General features: G+C 46.2%; 1 protein-coding gene across 3 annotated transcripts in view; it reads right to left on the bottom strand.

The window, feature by feature from the left end:
• Positions 1-5,205: 5,205 nt before the first annotated feature.
• Positions 5,206-27,697, bottom strand: part of YPEL2 (yippee like 2) — a 56,607-nt gene continuing 34,115 nt past the window's right edge. For 2 of the 3 annotated variants that reach the window (XM_039914432.1, XM_039914433.1), the window contains 3 exons: positions 15,009-15,052; positions 13,175-13,283; positions 5,206-9,584 (listed from right to left, as the gene is read on the bottom strand). In XM_039914432.1, the coding sequence (XP_039770366.1) occupies positions 9,279-9,584; positions 13,175-13,283; positions 15,009-15,052 (459 nt within the window). In that variant the 3' untranslated portion in view covers positions 5,206-9,278. Of the gene's footprint in view, positions 9,916-13,174; positions 13,284-15,008; positions 15,053-27,697 lie in introns of all 3 variants that reach the window. The other variant, XM_029082030.1, reaches the window with a different exon arrangement.

The following is a 27,697-nucleotide window of genomic DNA, read 5'->3' as shown; positions in this document are numbered from 1 at the left end:
GGTAATTTTCAATGGAATTTTTTTTTCATTAAGTGCTTATTTTGTGCCAGGCACTGTTCTTAGCGCTGAGGTAGATACAAAATAATCAGGTTGGACAAAGTCCATGTCCCACCTGTGGCTTATAGTCTTCACCCCCATTTTACAGATGAGGTAACTGAGGCTCAGAGAAGTGAAGTGACTTGTCTGAAGTCACACAGCAGACAAGTAGCAGAGCAGGGATTAGGACACAGGTCCTTCTGACTCCCAGGCCCGTGCTCCATCCACTAGGCCACTTGTTGATTCTACATTCTCTGCCTCGGCTCTGAGGCAGAGTCCGAAAGGTGAAGCTCTCTGCCTGGATTCTGTCTTGTTCGCCTGGACCATCATTCCCGTCACGTAGTGAGATGAGATTTTCCTGCAGAGTCCCAGGGCTTCCAGCTTCTCTGACTCAGGGGTGAGATAAGTGCCAAGCTTGTGCAGTCCTATTTCAGTGCTCCGGCCCGCGTGCTCTAGAATCTGTGTCACGCAAACACCCCTTAGAGGCTGTCCCAGTTATCAAAGTCTTGCAATCAGCTTCTAGGTGGAGCTACAAGTCCGATGTTTGTGCTGTCGGCATTTCTACCAATGTGACCTACTGGAAAGAACACAGGCTTGGCAGAGGACCTGGGTTCTAATCCTGGCTTTGCCACTTGCCTGCTGTGCGACCTTGGGCAGGTTACTCAACTTTTTGGTGCCTCAGTTTCCTCATTTGAAAATTCATTCAATAATAGTTAATGGATACCTACTGGGGGCAAAACACCATACTAAGTGCTGGGAAAAAAATAGCGATGAAGTATAGACGAGGTCCCTGGTCCCCAGTGGGCACAGCAGTCTTTCTGGCCTCCAAACCAATCAATCATATTTATTAATTCAATTGTGTTTCATTCAATCATATTTATTGAGCACTTGAGAGCAGAGCACTATACTAAGCGCTTGGGGGGATGTAAATACGTTCCCCTCCCACAACAAGCTTACAGTCTAGAGGACTGTAACCAGACTAAATACTTGCCTTGAGGATCACTGAAATTCCATGAGGAAAGATACCACGTGAAGCAGTTTTAGTACAGTGTTCTGCATCCAGTAAGCGCTGAATAATTCCCCCCTATTGATAAATTGAAAACTAAGAAGTCATTAGAAGAATCATAGGTCTCTGTTACTGCACAACCTCCCTTCATTGCTTTCACCATTGGTTAAGATGTTTCCTGCACCCAGATCTGCTTACACAGGACTCCCTTAAGCTAAACACCGGCTTGGTTCTAGACAAGATGGGAGGCTGCATGACTTAGTGGACTGAGAATGAAACATAGAGTCAGGAGACCCCAGTTCTAATCTTAACTCTGCCACTGGGTGACCTTGGACGAATCACTTTAACATCTCTGGGTCTTAGGTTCCTCATCTGTAAAATGGAGATAAGAAACTTGCTCTACTTCTTAGGTTGGGAGCCTTCTGTGTGTGCAATCTGAGTATCCTGTATCGATCCCAGTGTTTAGTACAGTGCTTGGCACATAATCAGCACTTATTAAATACTGGTATTAAGATGGCTTCCAGGCTCCCACAGGCCTGGGAGCCAGGGGTCGTGGATTCTAATCTCAGCTACACCATGTGCCTGTGTGACCTTCGGCAAGTCACTTAACTTCTCTGTGCCTCTACTTCCTCACCTGCAAAATGAAGATCCAATTCCTGTTCTTCCTCCTACTTAGACTGTAAAGCCCTGTGTGGGACCTATGCCAGTGCTTAGAACAGTGCTTGACACATAGTAAGCACTTAAATACATTTAAAACAAAAAAAGTACACTAAGCAGGCCAAATTCCAGCTGGTTCATGTTCTCTTCTTTCCTCCATGAGCGCCAACAATCCCTCAGTTCAAGACGGCTCCTCACCTCAGACTCATCTCTAGAATCCCAGTTGGGGCAAGCTCCAGGCCAGTGAAGGGCTGACCCTCACCGGAGACTCATGTTGTGGGGGCCTGGTGTCCTGACTGGGAAGCTGTTTCTTTCTGAAAATAAAAAAACCCAGATCTGAAACGAGATGAAATGTGAGACTCGGGTGTTGCTTGTCACCATGGCAACTGGTTCTAGCCCGAGAGCTTCAGGGAGATGTGGGTGCTCCTGGCTGCATTGCCATGGAAATGAGAAACCGAATAGACGGAGAGAACAAACATTCGTTCTTGCTCTCTGGGGATGAAAGAGCAAGGTGCTGTAAGGGGAGAGGGGGTGATCATGGGCCGTTCGCCCCGAAGTTCAAATAGATCATCTTCATTCATTAATGAGTATTTAAGTTACCCCTGGGTTCAGTACAGACTATCCAAAGGAGAACCTGGACAGTATTTTCAGCCTCTCCTGGATTTTTTGTGAGGGCACATTGGAACTAGATTGATTAAAGAAACACAGAGACTAGATTAAGCCAAACCAAAGGCAGACACCCAACAAATATTCTGGAGGTACACATTCACTTTGGGCGCCCCTGTTATTCAACACATTAAACAACCCCCAGGCCAGATAAATTAATATCGCTGGACTTCTGGATGCAGACATAGAGAAATAGTTCAGAGTAGAGAAGCAGTACTGCCTAATGGGAAGAGCATGGGCTTGGGAGTCAGAAGCAATTTGCTATAGTTAACTTGCTAATTTTAGGGTATTTGGGTGTTAATGCTCATCCAAGACCTAGCAATATCCATTCCTTATTTTTTTTTATGATATTTATTAAGTGCTTACTATGTGCCAGGTACTGTACTAAGCACTGGGGTAGATACAAGGTAATCAGGTTGGACCCAATCCATGTCCAATGTGGGGTTCACAGCCTTTTCCCCATTTCACAGATGAGGTAACTGAGGCACAGAGAAGTAAAATGACTTGCCCAAGGTTACACAGCATACCAGTGGTGAAGCTTAGAACTCAGGTCTTCTGACTCCCAGGCCCCTGGCTCTTTCCGGTAGCCCATGTTTCGTTGGTTTTGAGATGAGAACTCAATACTGAGGAAAGAGGAACCACACACACAAGTGAGGCAAAAACTGATTTTGAAGGTCAGTTATGCAAGGGGAATCCTCCAGAGAAATATATATATATATATATATATATATATATATATATGTACTGTATTTTAAAAGGGTCAAGCCTTCCCATTATCCTTTGATCCTTTGATTCATGCCGATTCTTTTGAAGGCATTGGTGATATCAGCAAGTTGATTTGGAGCATTTGCACCATGATTTCAGCCAACCATGGCAAACTTAGGATGGATGTGTAAATAAACTTAAGCCCATTTTGGGACTGAAAGTATTGAGGAAAAGGTATCAACTTTTAAAAAAAAATTAAAATATTCCTATTTGCTATAAAGCTGTCTACTTTTTTTTTTCACACCAAAGAATCTTAGCTATTCCTAAGAAGAGGTATGTAGGCGGAGGGTCCCCAGGGAAATCTCCATGAGCTGGATTGTTCACATTTGTTATGAAGTAAATCAGCACCCACAGTCCATTTCTGGCCTGGAAGCAGCCCTGCCCAGAGCAGCACTAGCCATTTGGTGGCCTTGGGCAAACCAGAAATCCATGACTGTGAAAGGGCTAAATGAGCAGAAATACCTGCCCCTCCAGCAGCTCTGCTCCTTACTTTTTGCCCCTTTCCTCTAGACCATAAGCTCATTGTGGGCAGGGAACGGGTCTACCAACTCTGCTATACTGTACTCTCCCAAGTACTTAATACAGTACTCTGCACATAGTAAGCACTCAATATATACATTTGATCGATTGATTGATTCAGTCCTGGATCCATCACCCCTGGACACGGAGGAGGCTGTTTAACCAATCAATGCATTTACTGAGAGCTTACTGTGTGCAGAGCATTGTACAAAAAGCTTGGGAGAGTACAATCAGTCAGTGGTATTTATTCGAGCACTTACTGTGTGCAGAGACTGTACCAAGTGCTTGGGAGAGCACAACAGAATTAGCAAACACGTTCCCTGCCCACAACCAGCTGACAGTCTAGAAGATACAACATTCCCCACCCACGAATTACTGGTGGGGCAGGCATTTCTGCTGGTGTAACCCTCATTCCTCCTTGTGTTTCCCTACACACCCCTCACTAAATTGAAACTATGTACAGTCCCACAGCCACCAAATGCCTTCTCTGTCGGGGACGGGAAGGAGGAGAGATGGAGGAAAGGGCTGCCATTTGAGGGAGCATGGGCAGAACCAGAAAGGGACCCCACCCCCACCAGCGATCACCTTGCTTTCCAGCCCCCAAAACCGGTTCCATGTCTGCCTTACCAATTAATACAGACACCCCTCTCCTTATATAATACTCTTCTCTTAGCACTGTTTCGTGATGGCACTTCTGAGTTGTCATGCCGATATTTCATTACAGTTCTCCTCACTTACAGAGATTACTTTGATTTTTCAGGGCATGCGCCGGGCGGTGTACATGTGTTCTGTGTGTGCATACTCACTGGGCAGCGGCCCGGCACCGACACATACAGCTGCTCACTGGCATTGCAGTTACCCCTCAAATCACGCAGGTACTGTTGCCATACAGAGAAAAAGCCCCGGAGAAATTTGTCTGATCACTTAAATTAGATCTGGTGAAGTGTGAGGACTCAGGTGAACATCACATCAACCTATACAGAGCACTGGGTTTGCCAGTGAGGACAATTATGCATATGTTTGTTAACATGCAATTACTTAAATTCATAAGCTTTTATTATGGGGACAACATATATTGCTATTTGATTGTGTGAGTGAAATGGGTTAACTACATTGAGCGTTTTGGGCACTGAACATGTCTCTATTGTTTTGGTCAATATTTGGGGATCTTGGGAACCCAGTAATGCACTTGACATTGTTTCCTATGAGAAGCTATATTGTGTTTAGCATTCTTTCTCTAAAACTCCATTTCAGTTAAACCAGTGTACGAAAGCTGAGGCGGATCAGTGTTTTTCATGTTTCTTCACCTGATTACCAAAATCTGGCCTTGACTTCGATGGAGTTGCTTGTTTTGGAAAATGAAAAACATTCATCTCAATATACTTCTAGGCTGGGAAACAGAACGACAGAAGAGAAGAGTGTTAGAAGGGGAATATTTCCAGAATAGCAGGATCTAATTTTATTTTCAAACTATCACATTTCCACGAGGGCTGAGGCTTGCCTTTCTTTCAGAGTTAAGAAGGTCGGAAGATGGACAGACAAGCCAAACTCTCCCCTTAATATCTGAAAACTTTATTTTCTCAAATGAGCACCAACACAGATTGGAACTGACAGAAACAATGCACTTTCCGCTAATACTGAATCACTGTGTACCAATACAGAAAAAGGTGAAGACAAATCATCTGAAAACAATTACCTTTTTTACTGAATCAAGTGGCATGAAAGAATGGCCCCCTCCCCCGCCCCCTCAAACCCCTTAACAATTAACACAATTTGTAAACACAAGAGCATTAACAGACTAAAGAAAATCTCTGATGGTTGGGAATGGAGAGCAATCCCACTCACCCAAATTCTGAACAAAAAAATTAAAGTCGTGAAGAATTTGGTCAGGTGGGAATAATTTACGTCCCCTCCTTTGTTACCCTAAAATGCCAATGGGCTTTAATGTATACATTTAAATTTAACCCCATTCCCACATCTGCAGTGTTTTCTCACTTTGGATAGTGCTGTTAAAGGTGATAGAAGTTCATCGTTGCGAGGATTTGATTTCCCAGGTCTCTTCCTGACCCTGAGATTTCTGACCTTTTAAAAAGCTGTTTACCCACAGGCATGTGTTCCATAAATGTGCACATAAGGAATACACTCATGGCGCAATTAAAAAACATCTAGGTTTGACTTCTTTGATTTTCACAAGGACAACAAATTCCACCATTTTTAGAAGTTGTGCACAAAAAAAAAAAGAAAAGGAAAGAAAGAAGAGCGTGCAACGGCAATGCAACAGAGCAAACAGCTCCACACCCAGCAGAATGCATCCCAATGGTTTGTGCTGTTGGTCCACTTGGAGACGGAGGATGAACAATCAAAAGAGGAGAAAGCAAAAATAATAATAAAGAAAACCTTACTGCTGGAGGTGTAAACTTCACTGTAGCTACCAGAATGTCCCCTGTGGAAAGGAAAGTGGGAGCCACAACCCAAAATACTTCTAAAAAACAGACGGTTAAAAACGAGATTCCAATGTGTCGGAAATTGCCTCAAAAAGAGAAAGCATTCTGAGTCGCAACTTAACGCATGTCAACAGATTTCATCTTTCTTTGTCTTTTCTAGCCAATCCTGGTGCAAGGAGAGAATTCAATGCACAATCTGGTTATGTACCACCGATGTCAGTTCTACTGGAATAAAGAAAGCAGAAGCATTGTTCTTTCGCATCCTCCAGACACGACAACAGCATTAGAGAAAACAGAGTGCACCGGTGGTCGGTGTTTCCCTTAAAACGTCTCTCAAGAAATGCCAAGGATACAGGAGAATTTAAAAATAAAATAAAAAGTGCTCTCAGGGTATCTGAGAAAACAGCACCAAATATATTATTTAAAAAATTAAATATTATTTACAAAGGTAGATTTCAAAAGCGGGCGTTCCTGTTCTTTATACATTACCAGCGGAAACTTGTAACAAGAGGACCCGTGTTCGGCAGCCCACTCTCCCAGCACGGGTGACTCTCATTTTAGCCCATCCTGCTCCCCTTCCTTTGAGATGCGAGGAGCAGACTCAGATGACGGGCTCTGGCCCTCAGCGTCTCAGTCCAGGCCGAGGCGGGCCACGAGCACCCGGTGAACTGAAACTGGAGACTCTTGGTTCGAGAATGAAGGCAGCCATTCCTCCTTCCCCCTCCCTCCCCCTCTGCTCCATATGCTCACTCCAGTGATCTACCAATCTACCAATGGCATGTGTGGGTGAGGTCTTTAGTTATGCTCTGAGTAGGCTATGGTAGACTGTAAGCTTGTTGTGGGCAGGGAACGTGTCTACCAATTCTGTTACACTGTACTCTCCCAAGCACTTTGTAGAGTGCTCTGCACTCAGTAAGTGCTCGATAAATAACGATTGATTGAAAGAAAGAATTAACTAATTAAGCCCACCAGCTGACGTGTTCCATTTCCCGGCTGTGGTCGCCAAATACTTCCAGACGTTAAATGGAAGAGCCATGGGTGGACCGAGAGTTATAAGAAGCACTTTAGGTTTAGTTGACAAAGGGAAGTAAGCCTAAAGAAGGAGTTCAACTGCATTTGGGACAGAAAGCATCATCCTATTGGTGTTTTAGTGCATCGGGCACCCGATAAGTGCTCAATTTTTTACAGAATTGGATGCAACAGGAACTAGAATCTGGTCAGTAGCTTGTCAAATTGAAGGAGAAGTCAGGGCCTGCTCCCTCAGGAACTCATAAGGAGCAAAGCTGGTCTTCCCTTGGACCTCACGGATCTCAAGTACACATCCTGACAGCTCCAGTTCAAATTAAATCTTGAAAAATATCCTCAGTTTCCAAACATTTTAACAAAGCAACTCCCTAGGGATCAAGTCCCCTAGGGTCGAGAAAACCCCAGTCCCTACTTAAGGGAATCTATGCAGCTGGGATTTTCCTTGAGCAAATCCAGTGGCCCTAATCAATGGGTTGTCCAGTGGGAATAGAGTGGAGATGTGACTAGTTGTGAACAGGGGGCTCACTCAGAATCATCGGAGCTTCAAGAGTTTTTTGGATGGGCCTGGGGAGCTGATCAGATGGCCAGAAGCTAAAATCCAGTGCCAGTCTGTCCATTCTGAAAGGATCTACCTCTGGGGGCCAGAACCGACTACTCTCATCTCCCCATGCCTCATTTTCCCCTGTGAAACTTGCCAGGGCGATTTTGAGATTGGATTGGCTGCATTCTGCCTAGTGTTGGAAGAGCTGGGAGCAGTGTTGACATTTTGCTGGGAGCAAATAAGAAGCCAGAGACTAAATGCTCTTTCACAAGCCACCCCAGTCCTACCCTGGAGCAACTCAGCTTCCAGAGCAGAAAAAAGTCCCCATGTCAACATCCAGGCCTAGGGCTTCCTTGTCGGTCAGAACTCTGTGTTTTCAGATTGATTTTACCACATCCAAGTGAGTGACCAGGAAGACCACCACCCACTCCTTTACACCCTCCCACTGCCCCCAGTCGCCCACCCTGGGTGGAAATCTGATCAAGATCCAGAGTCAATCCTAAAAACCTCTTGAATCCACTGATCTACACATCAGACCCGGCTGACAGTGGAACATTCCATTCCAGATTCCCACTTTCATGAATACACTATCTGTGACACTAAGGTGGATTTTCCTACCGGATCGGTCTACTTGAAGAATGAGATGCTGAGAATCACACATTTAAATAATAACAGTAACAAGAACAGCAACAACAACACAATATTTTTCAAGCTAAGAAATGAACTTAACTCAGTTAAATAAGTTTCATGTCATGCACCAGATTCTGGCTGGATTTGCTGTAGAACAAATTTCACAGTGTTGATAAAACATAACAAACTTCTCTTTCCCTCATGAACCCTCCTCCTCCGTTATCATGGAGTCTGGGGAAAAGATGATATTTGATTGGTTATTTCTAGTTAGTCATCAAACTCACTCACTCTCCTCTGCTGCCCCGATTCACCCGTCTAAGGATAACAACAAGGGAAATTGCAGGGCTTCACCATTTGATCTTCAATGGCCTGGAAAGACAGGTCTGCAGGCCAAGGGATCCATACTCCGCTGCTGTTTCCATCGAAGGATACCCCACTCTCTGGGAGGAACGCTGACTTCTACCTCATCCTGGAATCAAAGCTAAGACGAAGTCCTAGCTGTTCTCCGGGAGGAATAAGAATGAGAGAACCATCTCGAAATTGGTTTCTCTGACCCAATTTGGCTGCGATTTAACCCGCCCGAGATCTGAACTCTTCCTGGAGCATCCTCTAAGCTTCCATTTCAGTCTGGGCTATTCTCTCACCTTCCCTATTTATTGGGCCCCCTGTCCCAGGCTTTGGTCCCCTTGCTTTGTGGGGAAAATTGGATCTTGGGCATGTGATGCAAGGCAGTTTTCCCTCTTGCTGAAGGGGCAGAGGAGAAAACAACTCTGGGATTGGTTAAGACGTGAGCAAGTCATCAAAACCCCAAACACACTCACCCCAGCCATTGGCTGGGGCTAGTGCTGAGCACCACGTTCCACCCGGGGAAACCAGCCACCTGCCTCTGAAGCAGGTGAAAGGGACCGGGGGCCACAATCATGCTCAGTTTGATACCCACACACACCGGTGTCAGGAACAGAAATTTCTGGTCAGAGAGAGAACGCGATCATGAGGTATTTTTTCTTTTGTTGGTTGTTTTTTTTGTCCTCATAGACAAGTTGATCTTTTCAAACCTGGATAACCAGGACTTTAGGAGCAACAAAACCTCGTTCCTGCCTCCACCCTCCCACCCCCCCAGCACCAGGGTGTTCAGGGGTCTCTTTCCTTCTCCAGTCCCTGTACCACTGCTATCCAGCTCAATTGCTGCCTCCCCCCTCCCAGCCCCCGGCGGCCTGTTTCGGTGGGTTCTCACCCCTTCGTCGGAGTGGAACGTGGCCGAGCTTACGGTGCATTCGTTCTTTTTTAGCCAACACTAGAACAGAGAGAGAAGCCAGGGTCAACTCACACAACAGACACAAAGCGTAGAGACAGAGAGACGGCGGCTTAGAGGCTAGTCACCAGTCAAGATGGAGTTAGGGTGGGAGGATGCCCCCGGGTGGGGAAAGCCTCTAAATGGGTGGAACCAAGCGTTCAGTCACTCTCTCACTCTTGGGTATAATGTTCGGTTGGATGGCATTCGCTTAGACACTGGTTTGGGTGGACTCTGCCTCCGTTCAATCCCAGCCATTATCCTTGATCATGTGCGCTAGTTCAATGATGTATTTGCCTTCTTTATACTTCTGGCTGCTCTCAAAGGCATGTTCCTAGCCAACACAGAGAGAAAAGGGGTTTAGCGACCACAGGATAAGCAGGCTGGAGTCCCTGAGGAGTGGAGGAGTCAAGGAGATGGTGGGGAGACTACAGTTCCTAGCTGGACCGTGGGCTCGCTGAGAGTTTGAAGCAAATCACATCTACCTTTGGGCCTCCGTTGACCTGCTTTTTATGCTCATCAGGCTGGAAATGACTCAGGGGCTGGGACCCTTCCCCTCTACTACTTCCACGGGCCAGTGGCCCTCCAATGGAGTTCAGTGATGATGATCTGGGATGGATGGAAATGAACGTATTCTATACTACACTAGCCGGTTATTCTGTATCTGGCACTTACTATGCTCATTATCACAGTTGAGACTGCTTTGTTACTTCTGGAGGAACAGAGTTCATAGAAAAATTTCTAAGGGCCTGTTTTTTAAAAAATTATTATTTTTTATGGTATTTGTTATGTCAGGCACTGTCTTAAGCACTGGGATAGGTACAAATGAATTAGGTCAGACACTCTCCCTATCCCGCATGGGGCTCAGAGTCTAAGTATAGGAAGGGGACTGGTATTTAATCCCCATTTTGCAGTTGAGGAAACTGAGGTACAGAAAATTTAAGTGACTTGCCCAAGGTCACATAGCAAGCAATTGGCAGAGCGGGGATTAGAACTCAGGTCTTCTGACTCCCAGGCCCATGTTCTATCCACTAGGCTATGTTGCTTCTCTTGTTTCCGTAAAATGGCCCAGCATGTGGTCAGTCAGGAGGGAAGGAAGATTTGATATTTTCTAGAAGGTGGAGATCTTCAGAGGAAAGACACTGACTAGTGATGTTTAGGATTGTGGGAAAATACAATTTGCTATCCATTTCACTTCATTCCTGCCTGTGCCTATCTCTCCAATTCTCCTCTGCTGAGTCTCTTGAAACCAAAATGAGGAACTGCTCTATACTACGAAGAGGGAGAAACCTTCCTAGAGTTTAGTACTGAAAAGTCGGTGTGCGAATGAGCCCATTTTATCGGGACTCTGGAGGGGGAAGAGTCAATTCACAACACCTTACGGATTATTTTCTACATTTCCCAGAGCTGGGGAGCTTCCTACTAAGAAACTAAGGACCTAACAGTGATTTTATTAATAGTTTATGAAAAATAAAATCTTTGGGGCCTTAATAAATACCAGTCACCCGTTTTTGTGTTTGCCTAAAACCTTAAATTTTCAGATCAGTACAATCCCCTCCCTTTTGCTCCCTCAGAATTACCAAGGAACAGAATCCCACTGATAATAGGGAATTGTGAGGGCAGAATTTCTCTGAAATTTGTTCTTTGTTCTGGGCCAGGGTGAAGCTGTAGCTCTGGTGCTTTTGGTCTCAGAACAGAATTTCAGGGCTGAGGTGTTTGGCCTTTTGCTTTTAAATCACTTCACAAACCAGCTGGGAAAGCAGAGAATGCTAAGAGCTGCCAGCTTTTCGGTAACTTTCTCGGCCATTCTGTTGTAATAAAGGAATGTGTTAGAGAGACAATTGGCTGATGCATAGTTGTGTTTTCAGGATAAAAGAGGGTTATAAAACAAGGCCTGGATAAATGTTCACGAAGAGTTCTCTTTTGCTTTCTCTGACTTTATGCACCCAACATGAAGGAAGTATCAAAGCATAAAGGGTCAAAAAAGGTCATGAGGCAAAAAAAAAAAAAAAGGAAAGATTCAGCCATTCTTTATTCTTTGTGGTAATGAGGGAGGAGAAAAACTCCCATAACTTAAATCCACTAATAATTTAAATTTGTGCTAGCCACTGTAGTTTCCCACCACTTATTAAAACTACCAAGTTGAAAGACTGTCTCATTTATTTCGCCTCCTCTTTCTTTGCACACCCTCTGGTTGTACGTGCTTACCGACAAAGAAGAGATCAAAGGGCGAGGAGGCAGGACAAGTAGTAGGGAACCTGGATAATTCAAAATATCTGGATAATTGAGAAGAGGTTTAATTAAGTGGAACAACCAGCATAGGTCTCTTCCACCTCAAGCACCCACCCCATGCGAAGGATCTGAGCAAAGACCCAGAACTGATGCCAAGCACCTTGCTCTGTTAACACAGCTCCTAAATTGGGAATTCGTTCCCCCAGTTATTTCAGTCTGGGGTCAAACATTGATATTTTGCTCGTTGGTGATGCCAATTTCTCAGTCAGTGCTGCTCTGAGTAACCCAGTTGGTTTTCACCTGGGTTACTCCTTGAAGGCAGGCCCTGTGTCTTTTGCTTTTGGTGTACTCTCTTAAGTACAGTGGTCTGAACACAGTAGCTGCTCAATAAATGCTTACTATAAATACTGTCTATACCAAAAAATCTGTGATGTCTATAGACGGGGCCCAGCAGATGCATTGGTGGGATGTGGCTGCTGATGGTTCTCTCTTTGGGAGAAGCTCAAAGCACTTAAACACTATAAATCACAGTGGGTAGGAGAGGATGGGGGAAATAGAGGAATGGGAGGGGTAGGAAAGTTGCTTCTCATACATGCTAACTCCCTCAGAACCCCAGGGATGTAGGTAGGAGAAAAACATACACGCGCAAGGGTGTGCACATATACACACTCTGTCTCTCTCTCTCTGAAAATTTAAAACAAATTACTGCAAGTGAATCAAGAGAGAAGGGGGAGGGGGAAAGAAAGGGGACTAGTATGATCAAAGCCTCCTCAGACTCAATTTCCCACTCCAGTTCAGGTTAGATCTACCCCCCAGAGGTTAGAGGAGCCAGCTCTCTCCTTGGCCTCTCCCAATCTGATCCCTCCCCGGATGTACCCATGGCTCAGCTCCTTTCTGGGCCGAGGGGCATGCTGAAGAGGTGGCAAGTCCAATCAATTGCCCCAAGCTCTGCACCTGAGGGGGGCCTGCCCCTTTTCTGGACCGAACACCAGAACTCAGACTCTAGACTGTAAGCTCATTATGGCAGGGAACGTGTCCACTAATTCTGTTGTAGTGTATGCTCCCAAGCACTTAGTACAGTGCTCTGCACATAGCAAGCGCTCAATAAATACCGCTGATTGAATTATTGGCCACATTTGCCCCCAGAACCAAAGTTCACGGTCTCAGTTGGGGAGGTGGGAGGGAAATGGTTGAAGGAGCAGAATTCCTAGAAACTGGTATCACCCGATAAACTCCACTCCTTCCCCTCAGCCCGGTGCTATCGTGGTGGACGAGGGAGGAGGGACGGACACACACATACACACACACACACACACACAACCACTGTTCCTGCCTCCACGTTCAGACTCCACCATACTTACGTATTTCCAGCCCAGGGTGGTTTTGCAGTTTTCACAGTAAATATCTGCGACCGCGTGCAGTCCTGTGAGCAACACCCGTTCTTCTGCAGGTCCACAGCCCACATTAACTCTGTGCCAGGGAGAGAAAAGAGGAGATGGCTGCCAGGTACACGTGACATCCTTAGTCATTCACACTGAGTTGCCAGCAGAAATGAACAGCATGGGTTCTCCAAGAAAACTATTCTGGGGAAGGGACTGGAATCAAACGAGAATAGCCAAAGGCCAATAGTTGAGGGGCTGTTGGGGGGAGAGATTGAGGAGAAGGAAGGGCTCCACCCACCTGGAAATCTTTCAGGTCAAACGATTTTCATATCTGACTATCCTGAACCAGTGCTAAAAGGCTAATTTTCTGCCAGCCCTCATGAATGTTTAGAAGGTTTCAGCCTTTTGGGAAAAAATGATTTGTGAGCTGTGAAATCCCCAGCCGAGCAGGGAGAAGCCAGCAGTTAAAGTGGAACTCTACAGATCAAGTCTGGTGGAACGGAGTGCCCCAGATCACAGGAATGGAAGGTCCCTCAGAGGAGCAGGGTGCTTGACTGCCATTTGACATGGAGAGACTCCAGTCAGTTCCTGTTCAGGACCCATCTTACCACCCTTTATTCTGGCACTTTCTAAGGAACATTTCTGATTCTAGAAACAAGTCCCTGGGGAGCAGTGACAGCTGAGCTCTGGGAACTGCTGGGTGAGGTGTAAACTAGCGGATACCCTCTCTCTTCATTCTAGCCTTCTCTGGGCTATACCCTCTTCAGAACGTGCACTCCACCCCAGCCTGAGTCCAGGGTTCAGAATCCTCCACTCCTACTCCAGTGACAACTCTGAAGCATTCTTGCTTAATAATAATAATACTAATAATAATTGTAGTATTTGGTAGGTGCTTACTGGGTGCCAGGCACTGTATTAAGTGCTGGGTGGATACAAGCAAATTGGGTTGGACACAGTCCCTGTCCCATATGGGGTTCAAAGTCTTCATCCCCATTTTATAGATGAAGTAACTGAGGCCCAGAGAAGTGAAGTGACTTGCCCAAAGCCACACTGCAGACAAGTGGCAGAGCTGGGATTACATCCCGTGACCTTCTGAGTCCCAGGTCAGTGGTCTATCCACTAGATCCCACTGCTTCTCCCACTTATAAACTCACTTCCTGAAAAGAGGCAATTTGGGGGGCTCCCAGCCAGGCAACACCCAAAACTGCACCCTAAGGTTACACCATAGTTTGATGGGGAAGGTAGGGAAAGAGTGGGGATGACAAGTGGAATCGTTGTTTTATCCGGGGATAAGAGGGGTCTTGGTTCTGCTGTTAGAAGACTGGCTTCTAAAAAAACCAAAACAAAACAAAAAAAACACCTGGACCTAACCCTGGAAACTCGGAGAACGGAACTCTGTGGTGTTGGCTTCCTGTTCCCCAGTTTAGGAAACACCTATCAAAAGAGAAGGAAGGTAAGTCCTGCTGCTTAATGACTCTCTAGAGTGGCTATCTTTGCTCCCCAAAGCAGCCCCGAATGATTTAACACCATTTCAGAGGGCGACTATGCACCGAGATCTGCGATCTTTGCACACTGGATATTCACTCCATCCCCAACCCCACAGCACTTATGTATATATCTTTAAATGATATATTATAAATTGTTTATTCATATAAATGTCAGTCTCCCCTGTAGACTGTAAGCTAATTACGGGCAGGGAACCTGTCTGCTAATTGTGTTGTATTGTACTCTCCCAAAGGCTTAGAACAGTGCTCTGCACATAAATAAGGGCTCAATAAATGCCATTGATTGAGTGATTGATTGAGACACTCACACTGAATTAAAGAGGTAAGCTCGTCCTTGGCTTCCTTGGAACGACTGAAAAACAAGAAAACAAACCAAATGTTAGAGATGAATGGTGCTCCCCCGCTCCCAGGTGGGGAAACCAGGACCACATGGACCAGAGGGCACAGAACCAACCAAGTTTAGCCCACTTGGTAAGTGCCTGGAGAGGAGGAGGAAGAAGAGGCAGAAGCTCAGTCGGGATCTCATCGAATTACAGTTCATGGTGGTGGACAGTTCATATTCACTTCATAAAAACCCTCATAAAAACCAGAGACGTTCATTAAGGCATCCCTTAACCTCTGCTTTTCTCTAGGCCAAATAACCCTAATTCTTTAACCTTTTTTGGCCAGTTCTGGTTTCCAGTCTTTTATTCATTTTTGACACTGTTCTCTGAACCTTCTCCAGCATCGCTACATCTTTTAAAAAATATGGTGGAGATGAAATTTTTATGAATCTCTGACCAATGTAGGAAGGAGTACTTCCTGACCCTTGTATGTCACATTCCTTCTGATGGACATTCCAGAGCCATATGGTTTTTACTAGAGGCACAACATAACTATGAAATATTATTATTCACAATAATAATAATACCTCAAAGTTATATTCCAAAGTGCTTTCACACTAATTCTCTCATTTTATGTTCACATCATCTCTGTGAGCTAGAGAGTGACTGACTTTATTATGGCCGCTTTACAGAGGAGGAAAACAAGGCCTAGAGAGGTTAGGCTACTTGCTTAAGGTCACACACCAGGTCATGGAAGAACTGGGATTAGAACCCAGATCACCTGACTCAGACCCATGCTCATTCCATCAGTCCTCAACTGCCTTTGCATGCTGGCTCATATTCCGCTTCTGTTGAACTATGTTCTCCCCCGATCTTTCAGACTATGTTTGACCAGAGCCCATCTTTCTTCATCCTTGCTTTTTGTCCCAAATGGACTATTTGCACTTGTCCCTACTGAATTTGATCATATTCTTATAAGACCATTTTTCCCAGATTGTCCAAGTCACTGGGAAATCCATCCAGTCTTCCATCTATCAATTATCTCATCCATATCCTTGAAATGGACTCCGGCTGAGGGCTATCCCTAAAGAACACTGTTGTGTGACTTCTGTTGACATCAAGCCAATTAGGAATAACCACCAAACAGTTGTAGATAATCAGCCAACCAATGGTATTTTTTGAGGGCAGAGCAACGGTCTAAGTGTTTGGGAGAGTATAATACAATACAGTAGGAAGACAGGATCCCTGATCATCAGCAGCTTACAGACTAATTCCCAAATTTGGTGATGAGGGTACCCTGAATTTATGCAACAGTTTTCTTTTCCACAGCCCTTTCACATAGTTTTTCTCATTTTATTCTCCTAAAATACCCATGAGAAAGGGAAAGATAGATATTATCCCCATTTTTCAGAGAGGGGGTAACCTCCTGAGGTCACGCAGCAGGCCAATGGGCAAACTGGAAAACAAACCCAGGTCTTCTGATTCCCAGATCCAGGTTCCTCCAACTAGGACAGGTTCCCTCCCATGTGGGAAAGAATCCCAAGCTTTACTGAAATCTAGCTAGACTGTATCTATTGCTTCTGTCCTACCTTGGGCTTCTGACACTCACAAAGAAAAGATTCCATTTGTCTGGCCCCATTCAGTCTTCCCACAACTGTGTTGGTTTTTTCCTAGTACATGGGGCCCTTATTATTATGTATTATTAATATATACTAGTAATAGTCATCATCATGTTCGTGGTATTTGTTAAATATTTACCCTGCACTGCACTAAGCACTGTACCAGCTAAGTTCTGATGTAGGTAAAGGATAAACAGGTTGGACTCACAGTCTAAGTAGGAGGGAGAAAGGGTCTCAAATCCTCATTTTACAGCTGAGGAAACCGAGGCATGACGAAGTTAAGCAACTTGCCCAAGGTCACACTGCAGACAATGCTGGAGTCCCAGTCCTCTGACTCCCAGGTCCGTGCTCTTTTCACTAGGTCACAATGTTTCCCTGAGGTGGTTGCAAATTAATCTTAGTATAGTCATAGTATCATTTACTGAGCATCCACTTGGTGCAGTGCTTGAGGAGTACTGAATAAAGAAGTGACACGTTCCCTGCCCACAAGGAGTTTATACTCTAAATGAGAAGACAACCATAAAATTGTTGACTAAAATAGATTAAATACTTGAATAAGCAAATAGACACGAGAACATAGGCTGCGAACAAATAAGTTTGCAGACGCTACAGTTGGCTCAACGACTGCTAGGAAATTAATCAGGAAAAGCTTGCTGGAGGAGATGGGATTTTGGGAGAGCACTGAATGTGGAGGGAGCTAACATCTTCTCCAGTATCAGTTACACTGAGTGGTCTAGAATTAGTGGAGTTTTCCCATTCCTCTTTTTTTCAAGCAGGCACAGTATCTATTCTTGTCGAATCCTTAGGGCTTTCTCCTTTCTTCCAGAAGTTCTCAAAAACAACAGTTAGTGACTCTGTAGTAACCCCCAACACTTCCGCTGAGGCTCTTTCTAGTTCCCATTTGGCATGGATAAAATGAAAGAAAATCTAAACCTTATTAAGGCCTCCTGTCTCTCCCCCACCTCATCCCCTCCCCACTGTTGGCTCCACCTCAGATTATCCCTAGGCACCAGCTCTTCTCTGATCTCATTTCCTTTGCATGTAGCCTGACAGTGGATTACCTTTTCGCCGCTAGCTGGGCCAAGGAAACCAGTCGGGTAGTTTCACTTCCTGTTTCTCAGGCTGCAGCACAAAGCCACTTGGAACCCACGGCTGCAGAGGAAGGGTTGTTCACTTCCTAGTGGCGTCTAAACACACTAGCCCCACTATACCCCGTGAAACCGTTCCTCGACCTGTCCCAAACGGTGGAACAACCCATTACAGTGCTGCCCTATTTCCCGACACGTTTCACTTCACCGTGGGAGTTCCTCCCTTGTGGCAGCGGGGAGCTGAAACCAGAGTTTGCAACGAGATTTGGCATCTCCGTCAAATAGCTCAATGTCTTCCTGGTCAGATTACACGGCAACATCTCGCAGCCACAAGCCGGTCAGTGTTCTGCATTGCTGCTTGCATTTTTAAAGACCCGTGACAACCATCCTTTGAATTAAACATTCGGTCCTGCCCAGGACAAGGTAGAGCTGCCCACGTGGCCTCAATGGAAGGAGTGCTGGTTGATTACCGAATGCCTGGAGGACAATCACTGGCAATCAGTTAATCAGTGGTATTTACCGAGCGCTGTGTGTTCCCTGCCCACAATAAGCTTGCAATCTAGAGATGGAGACAGATATTAATATGAATAAATGAGTAATTTATAATACGTCATTTAAAGATATGTACAAGATTTTTATGGAGAAAACCCATTTATGACCAAAGTGGCCACAGGATACTGCCAGTGCTGTTCTGTATCCATCACTCATAGGTATTTATTGAGGATTTGCTGTGTGCAGAGCACTGGACAAATTGCTTGGGGAAATTACAATATAATAAAGTTGTTAGGAATGATCCCTGCCCACAGGGATCTGACAGTCTATAGGGGTAGCACCCTAGACGCTGCATCTGGTTGTCCTCATAGCTGCTGTTGTGCTGGCCTATAAAAGCCAGCTATTTTCGGGATTCCTTCTGGGTCCACCCATTCCACCTGACACACTAGGTGGTTTGGTTCTTCAGTCAGAATTTTATTTTTTATTAATGGTATTTGGTGAGCACTTACTATGTGCCAGGCACTGGATTAAGCGCTGGAGTAGATATGACATAATCAGGTTGGACACAGTCCCTGTCCCACATAGAGCTCACAATCTTAAACCCCATTTGACAGAGGAGTAACTTAGGCCCAGAGAAGTGAAGAGACTCACCAAAGGTCACACAGCAGACAGGGATGGAGACAGGATTAGAACCCAGGTCTCTCTGACTCCCAGGACTGTGCTCTACCCACTAGACCACACTGTTTCTCTAATTAATAAGGCCCTCCCCCAGCACCACGATAAAGTGTGAGTCAGACTTTGGGAGGGGGCTGCCATAAGTGGCCGGTCGTTAGAGACAAGAGCAGAGGTGGGGAAATTTTTCCTCAACGTAGCACATTGCAAGCTGAAGGAATCGTCTTCTGTGAAACCCTCGTTTCCAGACGGGTGACGGTTGTTGCCCGATGGGCTGTAAAGGAAATGTCAATGCCTCAGGATAAGATGGCGGAAATCCCAAATAGCCAAGGAGAAGGGCAGGGTGTGTCTGACTGCCTGTCTGGCTCTCAGGCTGGCCCTCGGAAGAAAGGGAGCGGGCTGAGTTCTTCCATTCCATGGCTTTTAGCCCAGAGGCCACTGCCAAGCCAACACCCAAGGAGGAAAAAGCAGGGGTTTTTTCCCCTAGTGCCAACCTACTCACTGTACCTCAATCTCGTCTATCTCGCCGCCGACCTCTCGCCTACACCCTGCCTCTGCTCTGGCACTCGCTCCCTCTTTATATCCAACAGACGTTTACTCTCCCCACCTTCAAAGCCTAATTAAAAGCACATCTCCTCCAGGAAACCTTCCCCGACTAAGTCCTCATTTCCTCTTCTCCCACTGCCCTCTGCATTCAGATTTGCCCCCTTCATTCACCTCTCCCTCAGCCCCACAGCACTTACATCCAGAACCTTAATTTATGTATTTATATTAATGTCTGTCTCTCCTTCTAGACTGTAAGCTTGTTGTGGGCAGGGAAATGCGTCTGACAGCTCTGTTGCATTGTATTCTCCCAAGTGCTTAGAGCAGCATGGCTTAGTGGAAAGAGCCCAGTCTTGGGAGTCAGAGGTTGTGTGTTCTAATCCCAGCTCCGCCACTTATCAGCTGTGTGACTTTGGGCAAGTCACTTAACATCTCTGTGCCTCAGATACCTCATCTGTAAAATGGGGATTAAGACTGTGAGCCCCACGTGGGACAACCTGATTACCTTGTATCTACCCCAGTGCTTAGAACAATGCTTGGCACATAGTAAGCGCTTTACAAATACCATCATCATCGTCACAGAGTAAGGGCTCAATAAATATGAATGGCTGACATTGATAGACATGAGGGGAAGCATCTCCTGGGTAGGTCTTCTTTCAGGCTGAGCTATTGCCGTTCTGGAGTCATTTGACAGGGCCACCCGATAGGTTACTGTGGCAATGAGGAAGCAAGCAAGGCCCTGGAGGAAGCAATGGGATAGGAAGGAAACAGAATTTCAGCTCTGGAGATGGCAAACAGACCGGCAAACACATTTGTTTGCTGTCAATACTGCCAGGCAACAAAGGCGGCTCCATTCCTTGTTGTGCATCAACTTGGGCAGGTTTTCAGGCCTCCAGGAAAGGATTTTTTATAACTTAAAACTTTTTGCCCTTTAAAGTAATAGCTCCTGGCACAACCCTTCCAACCAACTCAAAGGAATGGAAATGACTTGGGATTTCTTGCTTAATAGCCAAGCTGCCTTTTTTTGGGGTCATATAGAGCCTGGCTGGAACAAGCCTCTCTAACAGCCACAGGGGTATTTAAAAAAGGTCTGTTTTTCAACTTACAATGACGCAGGGGTGGGAGGGAAGGAGGGGCAGAATGTGGCAGCCATCCTCTTCCCCGCTAGCAACAAGCACCGCAAACCCTTTTCACACTCCACCCCTAGCAGACCCTTAATCTGAAGAGGTCTCGATCCTGGAAGTCCCTACTACTTGTCAGTCAGCCAGTCAATTGTATTTATTGAGCGCTTACTGTGTGCTTAGCACTGTACTAAGCACTTGAGAAATACACTGTAACAATATAATAGACACAATCCCTCCCTACAACGAGCTTACAGTCTAGAGGGTGACTGCCAATTAATCCCAGGCCAGGGTCCATTATTTGCCAGGGAAGATCGAGAGAGCCCTTCTGCCTGAATAAAAACAATAATAATAATAGTATTTGTTAAGCGCTATGTCCCAAGCACTGCCTGAAGGCTACTGAAACTGGGCTTAAAGACCTCAGCTCCCAAATCCTCCCTAGAGGCAGGAGGATAGACTCAATGGCCGCTGTGGAACCTAACCAGCCTTAAGCATTGATGACTGACCCACAGGCTAACTCCAATCCACTAGCCAGATGGTGGGGGAGGAATGCAATCAATCGATCAATCGTATTTCTTTAGTGCTGACTGAGTGCAGATCACTGTACCAAATGCTTGGCGCTTACAAGAGTGGCTGGCACATAGTAAGCGCTTAAGAAATACCATAATTATTATTACAATTCAACAGCGTCGGTAGATGCGTTCCCTGCTCCCATTGAGCTTACAGTCTAGAGGGGGAGACGGCAGGAATACACACAAACTGTGGATATGGGCATAAGTGCTGTGGGGCCGACGGCGAGGTGAATAGAGGGAGCTAATGCAAGGGCGACGCAGAAGGGAGTGGGAAAAAGAGAAATGAGAGGTAATGTCGGGGAAGTTCTCTTGGAGGAGAAGTGCCTTGAATAAGGCTTTGAAGGTGGAGAGAGCTAGAGGATATAGGTGAGAGGTCAGTGGTGAGATAGACGAGATCAAGGTAGTGAGTAGGTTGCTATTATGGTGATGATGATGTTGGATGCAATGTAGGATGCTTAATTAACGGGGACATGGAGGCCATTACTTCTTCTAATACCTTTCTCTTTCTACGGTATTCATGAACTGCTTACTACATGCCAGGCACCATTCTAAACACTGAAAGTACATTTGAAATCACATCATTTCACCGGAAATGCAAGGAACAAGGGTACTTCTTTCGCCAAAACGCCTATAGTTCCTCCAGAATCAGAGGCGGAGGAAACGAGGGGAGAAGACCATGTCCCTGGTGTCCCAAGTGGGGAAGGAAAGGGCCCAAGGTGGATGTATAAATGCTGTACCATCAGGAAATTGCCAGGTAGTGGGCACAGGTGTCAAATGCCAAAAACAAAAACAGCCCAAGAACCAGCTTCTAGGAGGATGAGGTGGCGGGTCCCATTTCGGGGGAAGAAAAGGAAGCTACCTATGGCCAACAGGGGTGGGGGAAGAAGGGAGCGGAGGAGCCGGGAGATGACCCCACGCTAAGCTGGACCCCTGTTGTGGTGGAATAGAACCGAGAGGGGCTGATCCTCCCCAGGTGCAGAACAACACTGCCACTGGGTCCCAACCCTCCGACCTCTACAGAAGTGGCATGGCCTAGTGGATGGAGCATAGGCCTGGGAGTCAGAAGGTCTCCGGTTCTAATCCCCGCTCCGCCCACTGTCTGCTGTGTGACCTTAGGGGAGTCACTTCACTTCTCTGGGCCTCAGTTCCCTCATCTGTAAAATACGGATTAAGACTGTGAACTCTATGTGGGACAGGGACTTCTTCCAACCTGATTATCTTGTATCTACCCCAGAGTTTACAACAGTGCCTGGCACATAGTATCATTTAACAAATACCACAATTATTATGTTCTTAGAAAACTCTGATGGGGTCCAGGAATTCCTGCTGGAAGGCAGTTCTGGGCCTGGGGGAATACTCAAGTAGATGTCCTCTCCAAAATAGTAGTAATAGCATTTACTAAGCGCTTCCTGGGTGCAGAGCACTGTACTAAGCACTGGGAAATAATACAAAGCCAATCAAAGGTAGCTATTGAGCACTTACTGTGGGCAGAGCACAGTACTAAGCAAGTAGACACAGTCCTTGTCCTCTGGGGGACTTCCAGTTACAAAAACCATTTAAACTTCTGTTCTCCATTTCCTTGATGACTCAGGCATCACTGCCCTCCCAGTGGGGTACCCAGATCCAGGCCGGAGTGATCTCTGGAGATGGTGGCGTTACTCTCCTTCTACAACACAGCCCACATGCTTCACTCCTCTAACGGTAACCTTCTCACTGTGCCTCCATCTTGTCTATCTCGCCACCGACCTCTGGCCCACGTCCTACCTTTGGCCTGGAACACCCTCCCTCCTCAAATCTGACAGGCAATTACTCTCCCCTTGTTCAAAGTCTTATTGAAGGCACATCTCCTCCAACAGGCCTTCCCTGCCTAAGCCCCCTTTTCCTCTTCTCCCACTCCCTTCTGAGTCACTCTGACTTGCTCCCTTTATTCATCCCTCTCCCAGCCCCACAGCACTTACGTCCTTATCTGTAATTCATTTATTTATATTAATGCTTGTCTCCCCCTCTAGACTGAGAGCTCAGTGTGGGCAAGGAATGTGTCTATTTATTGTTATATTATACTCTCCCAAGTGCTAAGTTCAGTGCTCTGCACACAGGAAGTGCTCGATAAATATGACTGAATAAATGAATGAATGGTGGAAGCAGAGCCAACAGTAGCACTGCATGAGGGCCAATTTGCCCAGACACTTCAAAATGACAACATGCATGATCTAGTGGAAGAGCAGAGGCCTACAAATCAGAGGTCATGTGTTCTAATCATGGATCAGTCACTTTTCTGCCATGTGACGTTGGGCAAGCCACTTAACTTCTCCACACCTCAACCTCCCATTGTAAAAAAAAAAAAAGGGAATTAAATACCTGTTCTCCCTTCCATGAATAGGGACTGTGTTAATCAATGGTATTTACTGAACACTTACAATGAGCAGAGAACTGGATAAAGCATTTGGGAGAGTGCAATCCAACAGAATTAAGAGACACTTTCCCTGACTATATGAGCTTACAGTCTTGGTTATCATATACCTTCCCCAGCACTTAGCACATAGTAAGCACTTGACAAATACCACACATTATTATTATTTACAGCTGACTCCAAAGCCCACATCATGCTCCAATCTCCTCTGTCCTCTCCATCCTGCCTATCAATTCACTGTCTCATACTCAGTTCACTTGGGCATCTTTTGGACATGATCACAGCTTTGGGGAAGGCTTATCTAACCGATGACGAAGGAGAGAAGAAGCAGTCTCAAACAATCGATCATATTTATTGAGCACTTAGTGTGTGCAGAATACTGTACTAGCACTTGGGAGAGTACAACAGAGTTGGCAGACACACTCCTGTCCCACAACGAGTTCACAGTGTAGAGGGCAAACATATTAATATAAGTAGCATACAGTTTTGCATGTAAGTGCTGTGGGGCTGAGGGAGGGGTGAATAAAGGGAGCAAATCAGGGCAATGCAGACGGAGTGGGAAAAGATGAAATGAGACCTCCTCCAGAAGTACAGGGCCTTTTCCTTGGGTCTGATCTCTCAGCCTCACTTATCCACATCATTATGAAGTTGCTTCATCAAGAAGCAGCATAGGCTAGTGGACAGAGCAGGGGCCTGGGAGTCAGAAGGACCTGAGTCCTAATCCCAACTCTGACACTTGTCTGCTCTGTGACCTTGGACCAGTCATTTCACTTCCTCTGTGGCTCAGTTACCTAATCTGTATAATGGGGATTAAGATTCTGAGACCCATGTGGGGCAGGGACTGTGTCCAACCCGATTTGCTTATATTCACCCCGGAACTTACTACAGTGTCTGGCACAAGGTAGGCACTTAACCAATACTATAATTACTATTATTATTCTATAATTACTATTATTATTATCCTCAGTACTTATTCTGTTACAACCTTAAGGATTAGGGAGATGGGGTTGGGTAGATTGGAGGGGGGAGAGGGTTTCTTCAGAATCTTATCCCCAAAAGCGAAGAGGTCAATTAAATTAATGCCCAGGGCCCACTCCCACCAGATACCCCAGGGACCAGGCCTACCTCATCTCCAACTCAGACAACTTTGCCAAGGGCTGAACTGGGGGTAGGGTAAAACTCCCCCAGGTGTGAGAAGCAGGGAGGAGAGAAAACCAGAACAAGCACACAACCAGCGGGCAAGGGAAGGGGCCAAGTCCCTGACCACATTCTGTTCATTCTTGGAGGTCACCAGGGGAGAAAATAAGACAGACGAAGCAGATGCCTCCCCCCAGAATTAAAAGAGAAAAAAATACTCTCGCCCCATCAAGAGCCCCTTGAAGCCAGAGAAGAAAGGTGGTTTGTAACCCTGTTAAATGGATCGGGAAGTTATTTATAACTCAGCTTAATGGAACTGGAAAAACCAAATCGATGCTTGCTGTTGAGTGCCCAGGAAGCCCGGCCCCGGATTTGGGTTTGAGGTGGGGAGGCGCAGGAGCAGAGAAGGGACAGGGAGGATCACGGGTAATCACAGCAAGCCAATAGGAGAACCATCTCTATCTTAAGGAATAGAAATTACATGGGAGATTCTGGCAAGGTTAGAAGTTACTTTAGACAGGGGTATGGGGAAGGAGGCAGGAAATAAGGTGGGAAGTAGGCTGAAGGGGCATAGGAAGCTGACAGGGTTTAATATATATACACGCATATGAATTACTGAGTCAGAATCCAGCCTCTGATCCAGGCAGCCCAGGTCACAGTCTTTAGAGAAGTGAATGCCTCAGTTAATAGAGATGGCATAAACCTTCCAAGTCAGAGAGGGGATTCTTCTTAGGCTTTTCACACTTAAAATGCTCACCCCACAGGCTGAAACCTTAATTCCTCCCCCGTATTATGGGGTTCACTAACTTCTCCACTCTAAGGGAAATGTCAGTGACCTCACCCATCCCCAGTATGTGGACACATGGCTTTCATGCCTGGGGAGTCAGTGATCCAAAGTAAGTCTTCTCCTACTACCCTGATCCTGGTCACACAAGGGTTTCCTTCAGCAGACTCTTTTTGAAAAAGATATTTCTTCCCAAGCTTTCTCTGAGGCAGTGAGGTTCTGCCAACAATAACATTTGGCCGTCCTTCTTCTGGGGTTGCTGGGAACGGCCATGACTGGGCGCCTCACTGAGCCAGGACCAGCAGATCTGGATTTCTGAGGGTGGCACTTGATTTGAGGGGGGAGGGGAATTTGGAAGTGAGAACCAGCTGGGCTGATGCCCGCACACTCTTTCTCAGGTGCAAAGACATGCTCTCCATGATTGAGGGGTTCACATTTGCTGGGTCAATCGGATCAGACATAGTTCCTGGTCTTACATGGGGTTCACAGTCTAGGGAGGAGGGAGAACAGCACCAAATCCTCATTTTACAGGTGAGGAGCAGTGGCCCAGTGGGTAGAGCAAAGGCCTGGGAGTCAGAAGGATTGAGGTTCTAATCCCCACTCAGCCACTTGTCTGCTGGGTGACCCTGGGTGAGTTACTTCACTGGACCTCAGTTACCTCATCTGTAAAATGGGGTTTAAGACTGTGAGCCCCATGTGGAGATGAACTGTGTCCAACCTCATTAGCTTGTATCTACCCCAGTGCCTAGTACAGTGCCTGGCACATACTAAGACCTTAACAAACACCACTTAAAAAAAAAGATATTGAGGAATGGAGAAGTGAAGTGACTTGCCCAAGGACCCATAGCAGACAAGAGGCAGAGCCAGGATTAGAACCAGGGTCCTCTTTCCACTGGACCCCTCGGAGTTGGGGTCCATGCTGGAAAAACCGGCAATAGGTCCCCCCAACCAGCCACACCACTGTCTCTGGTTGGTGGTTTCTGGAGGCAGAATCCTGAACCACAATAGGGAGGAGCTGTCTGAGAAGGGAGAGGCTCATTAAGAGTTTCAAAAATGAATGGGAAAAACCAATTAGTTGTACCCAAGCAAATTCCAGCACTTTCGTGTGGACGGGGTGGCTGGTTGTCAGGGGTCCCTGCTCCAGGCCAAGTATCTGTGATCGGGACTAGAGGGGAACTCAATTAGCAACGTGGAAATGAGGAGGCCATTTCAGAGAGGAAAGGTCAGCTTCTTGCGAGAGCATTTGCTATCAGCCAAGCAGGAAGTGCTGCTCAGACCTATTTTTAATAAGAGCCTTGGGCTCGGGCTCCAGGGACGTTATTCCAAGACAAACACTTGATCGTTATATTTCTTTTTTTTAAAAAAATAAAGGAAGTCTGCTTCTTTGGCTCCAACACTGACTCATGCACTTGGGTTTCTCAGCTATCCTATTCTTGTTAACTCTCTCTTCTATTTGTGAGGGTGCTAATTTTAGATGCCGGGGTTCACTGGTAGGATGGGGGATTGTGGGAGGCTGGAGGCTTAGTGGCACCTCACGCTCCACACTTCCTGCCATTTTTCTGAGCTAAATCCATCTGTAGCTTCGATCAGCTCGCCCGGGTGTTCACCTGCTGACCGGACGGAGGGGGTCGGCTTAGTGGCCGGGAAATCCTAAAATCAACAACCCACGATCTGTGGGAGTGGACCGAGGAATACGATACCACCCATCTTGTATCAGCTGCTCTGTCATCTCGGTTTAGCTGGGGCTAGGCTGGTGAATGAGGCCTCAATAAATCAGCTGGAAGATGAGCGAGGCCTGGGTCACCTGTGTGGATCTACAGGCTGACCCCATCGGCCCTGGGGGCCCCGCTCCCGACCACACCCTAAGCATTGTGTTTCTTTGTCTCTCAACACTTGGGAACCTCCTAGCCCCACCCTAATAATAATAATAATTGTGGTATTTAGTCAGCGCTTATTATGTGCGAGGCACTGTTCTAGGCACTGGGGTAGATACAAGATAATCGGTCTGGACATAATCCCTGAACCATGTGGGACTCACGGTCTCAATCTCCATTTTACAGATGAGGGAACTGATGTCTAGAGAAGTGAAGTGACTTGCCCAAGGTCACAAAGCAGACAATTGTTGCCGAATTGTACTTTCCAAGTGCTCTGCACACAGTAAGCACTCAATAAATACGGTTGAATGAATGAATGACAAGTGGCCGAGCCGGGATTAGCATCCAGGTCCTTCTGACTC

Source organism: Ornithorhynchus anatinus, chromosome 17 (genome assembly GCF_004115215.2).
Source record: "Ornithorhynchus anatinus isolate Pmale09 chromosome 17, mOrnAna1.pri.v4, whole genome shotgun sequence".
In the NCBI taxonomy this organism is placed as follows: domain Eukaryota; kingdom Metazoa; phylum Chordata; class Mammalia; order Monotremata; family Ornithorhynchidae; genus Ornithorhynchus; species Ornithorhynchus anatinus.
Note: the sequence above shows the minus strand (reverse complement) of the source record. Positions and strands in the feature narration are given on the sequence as shown.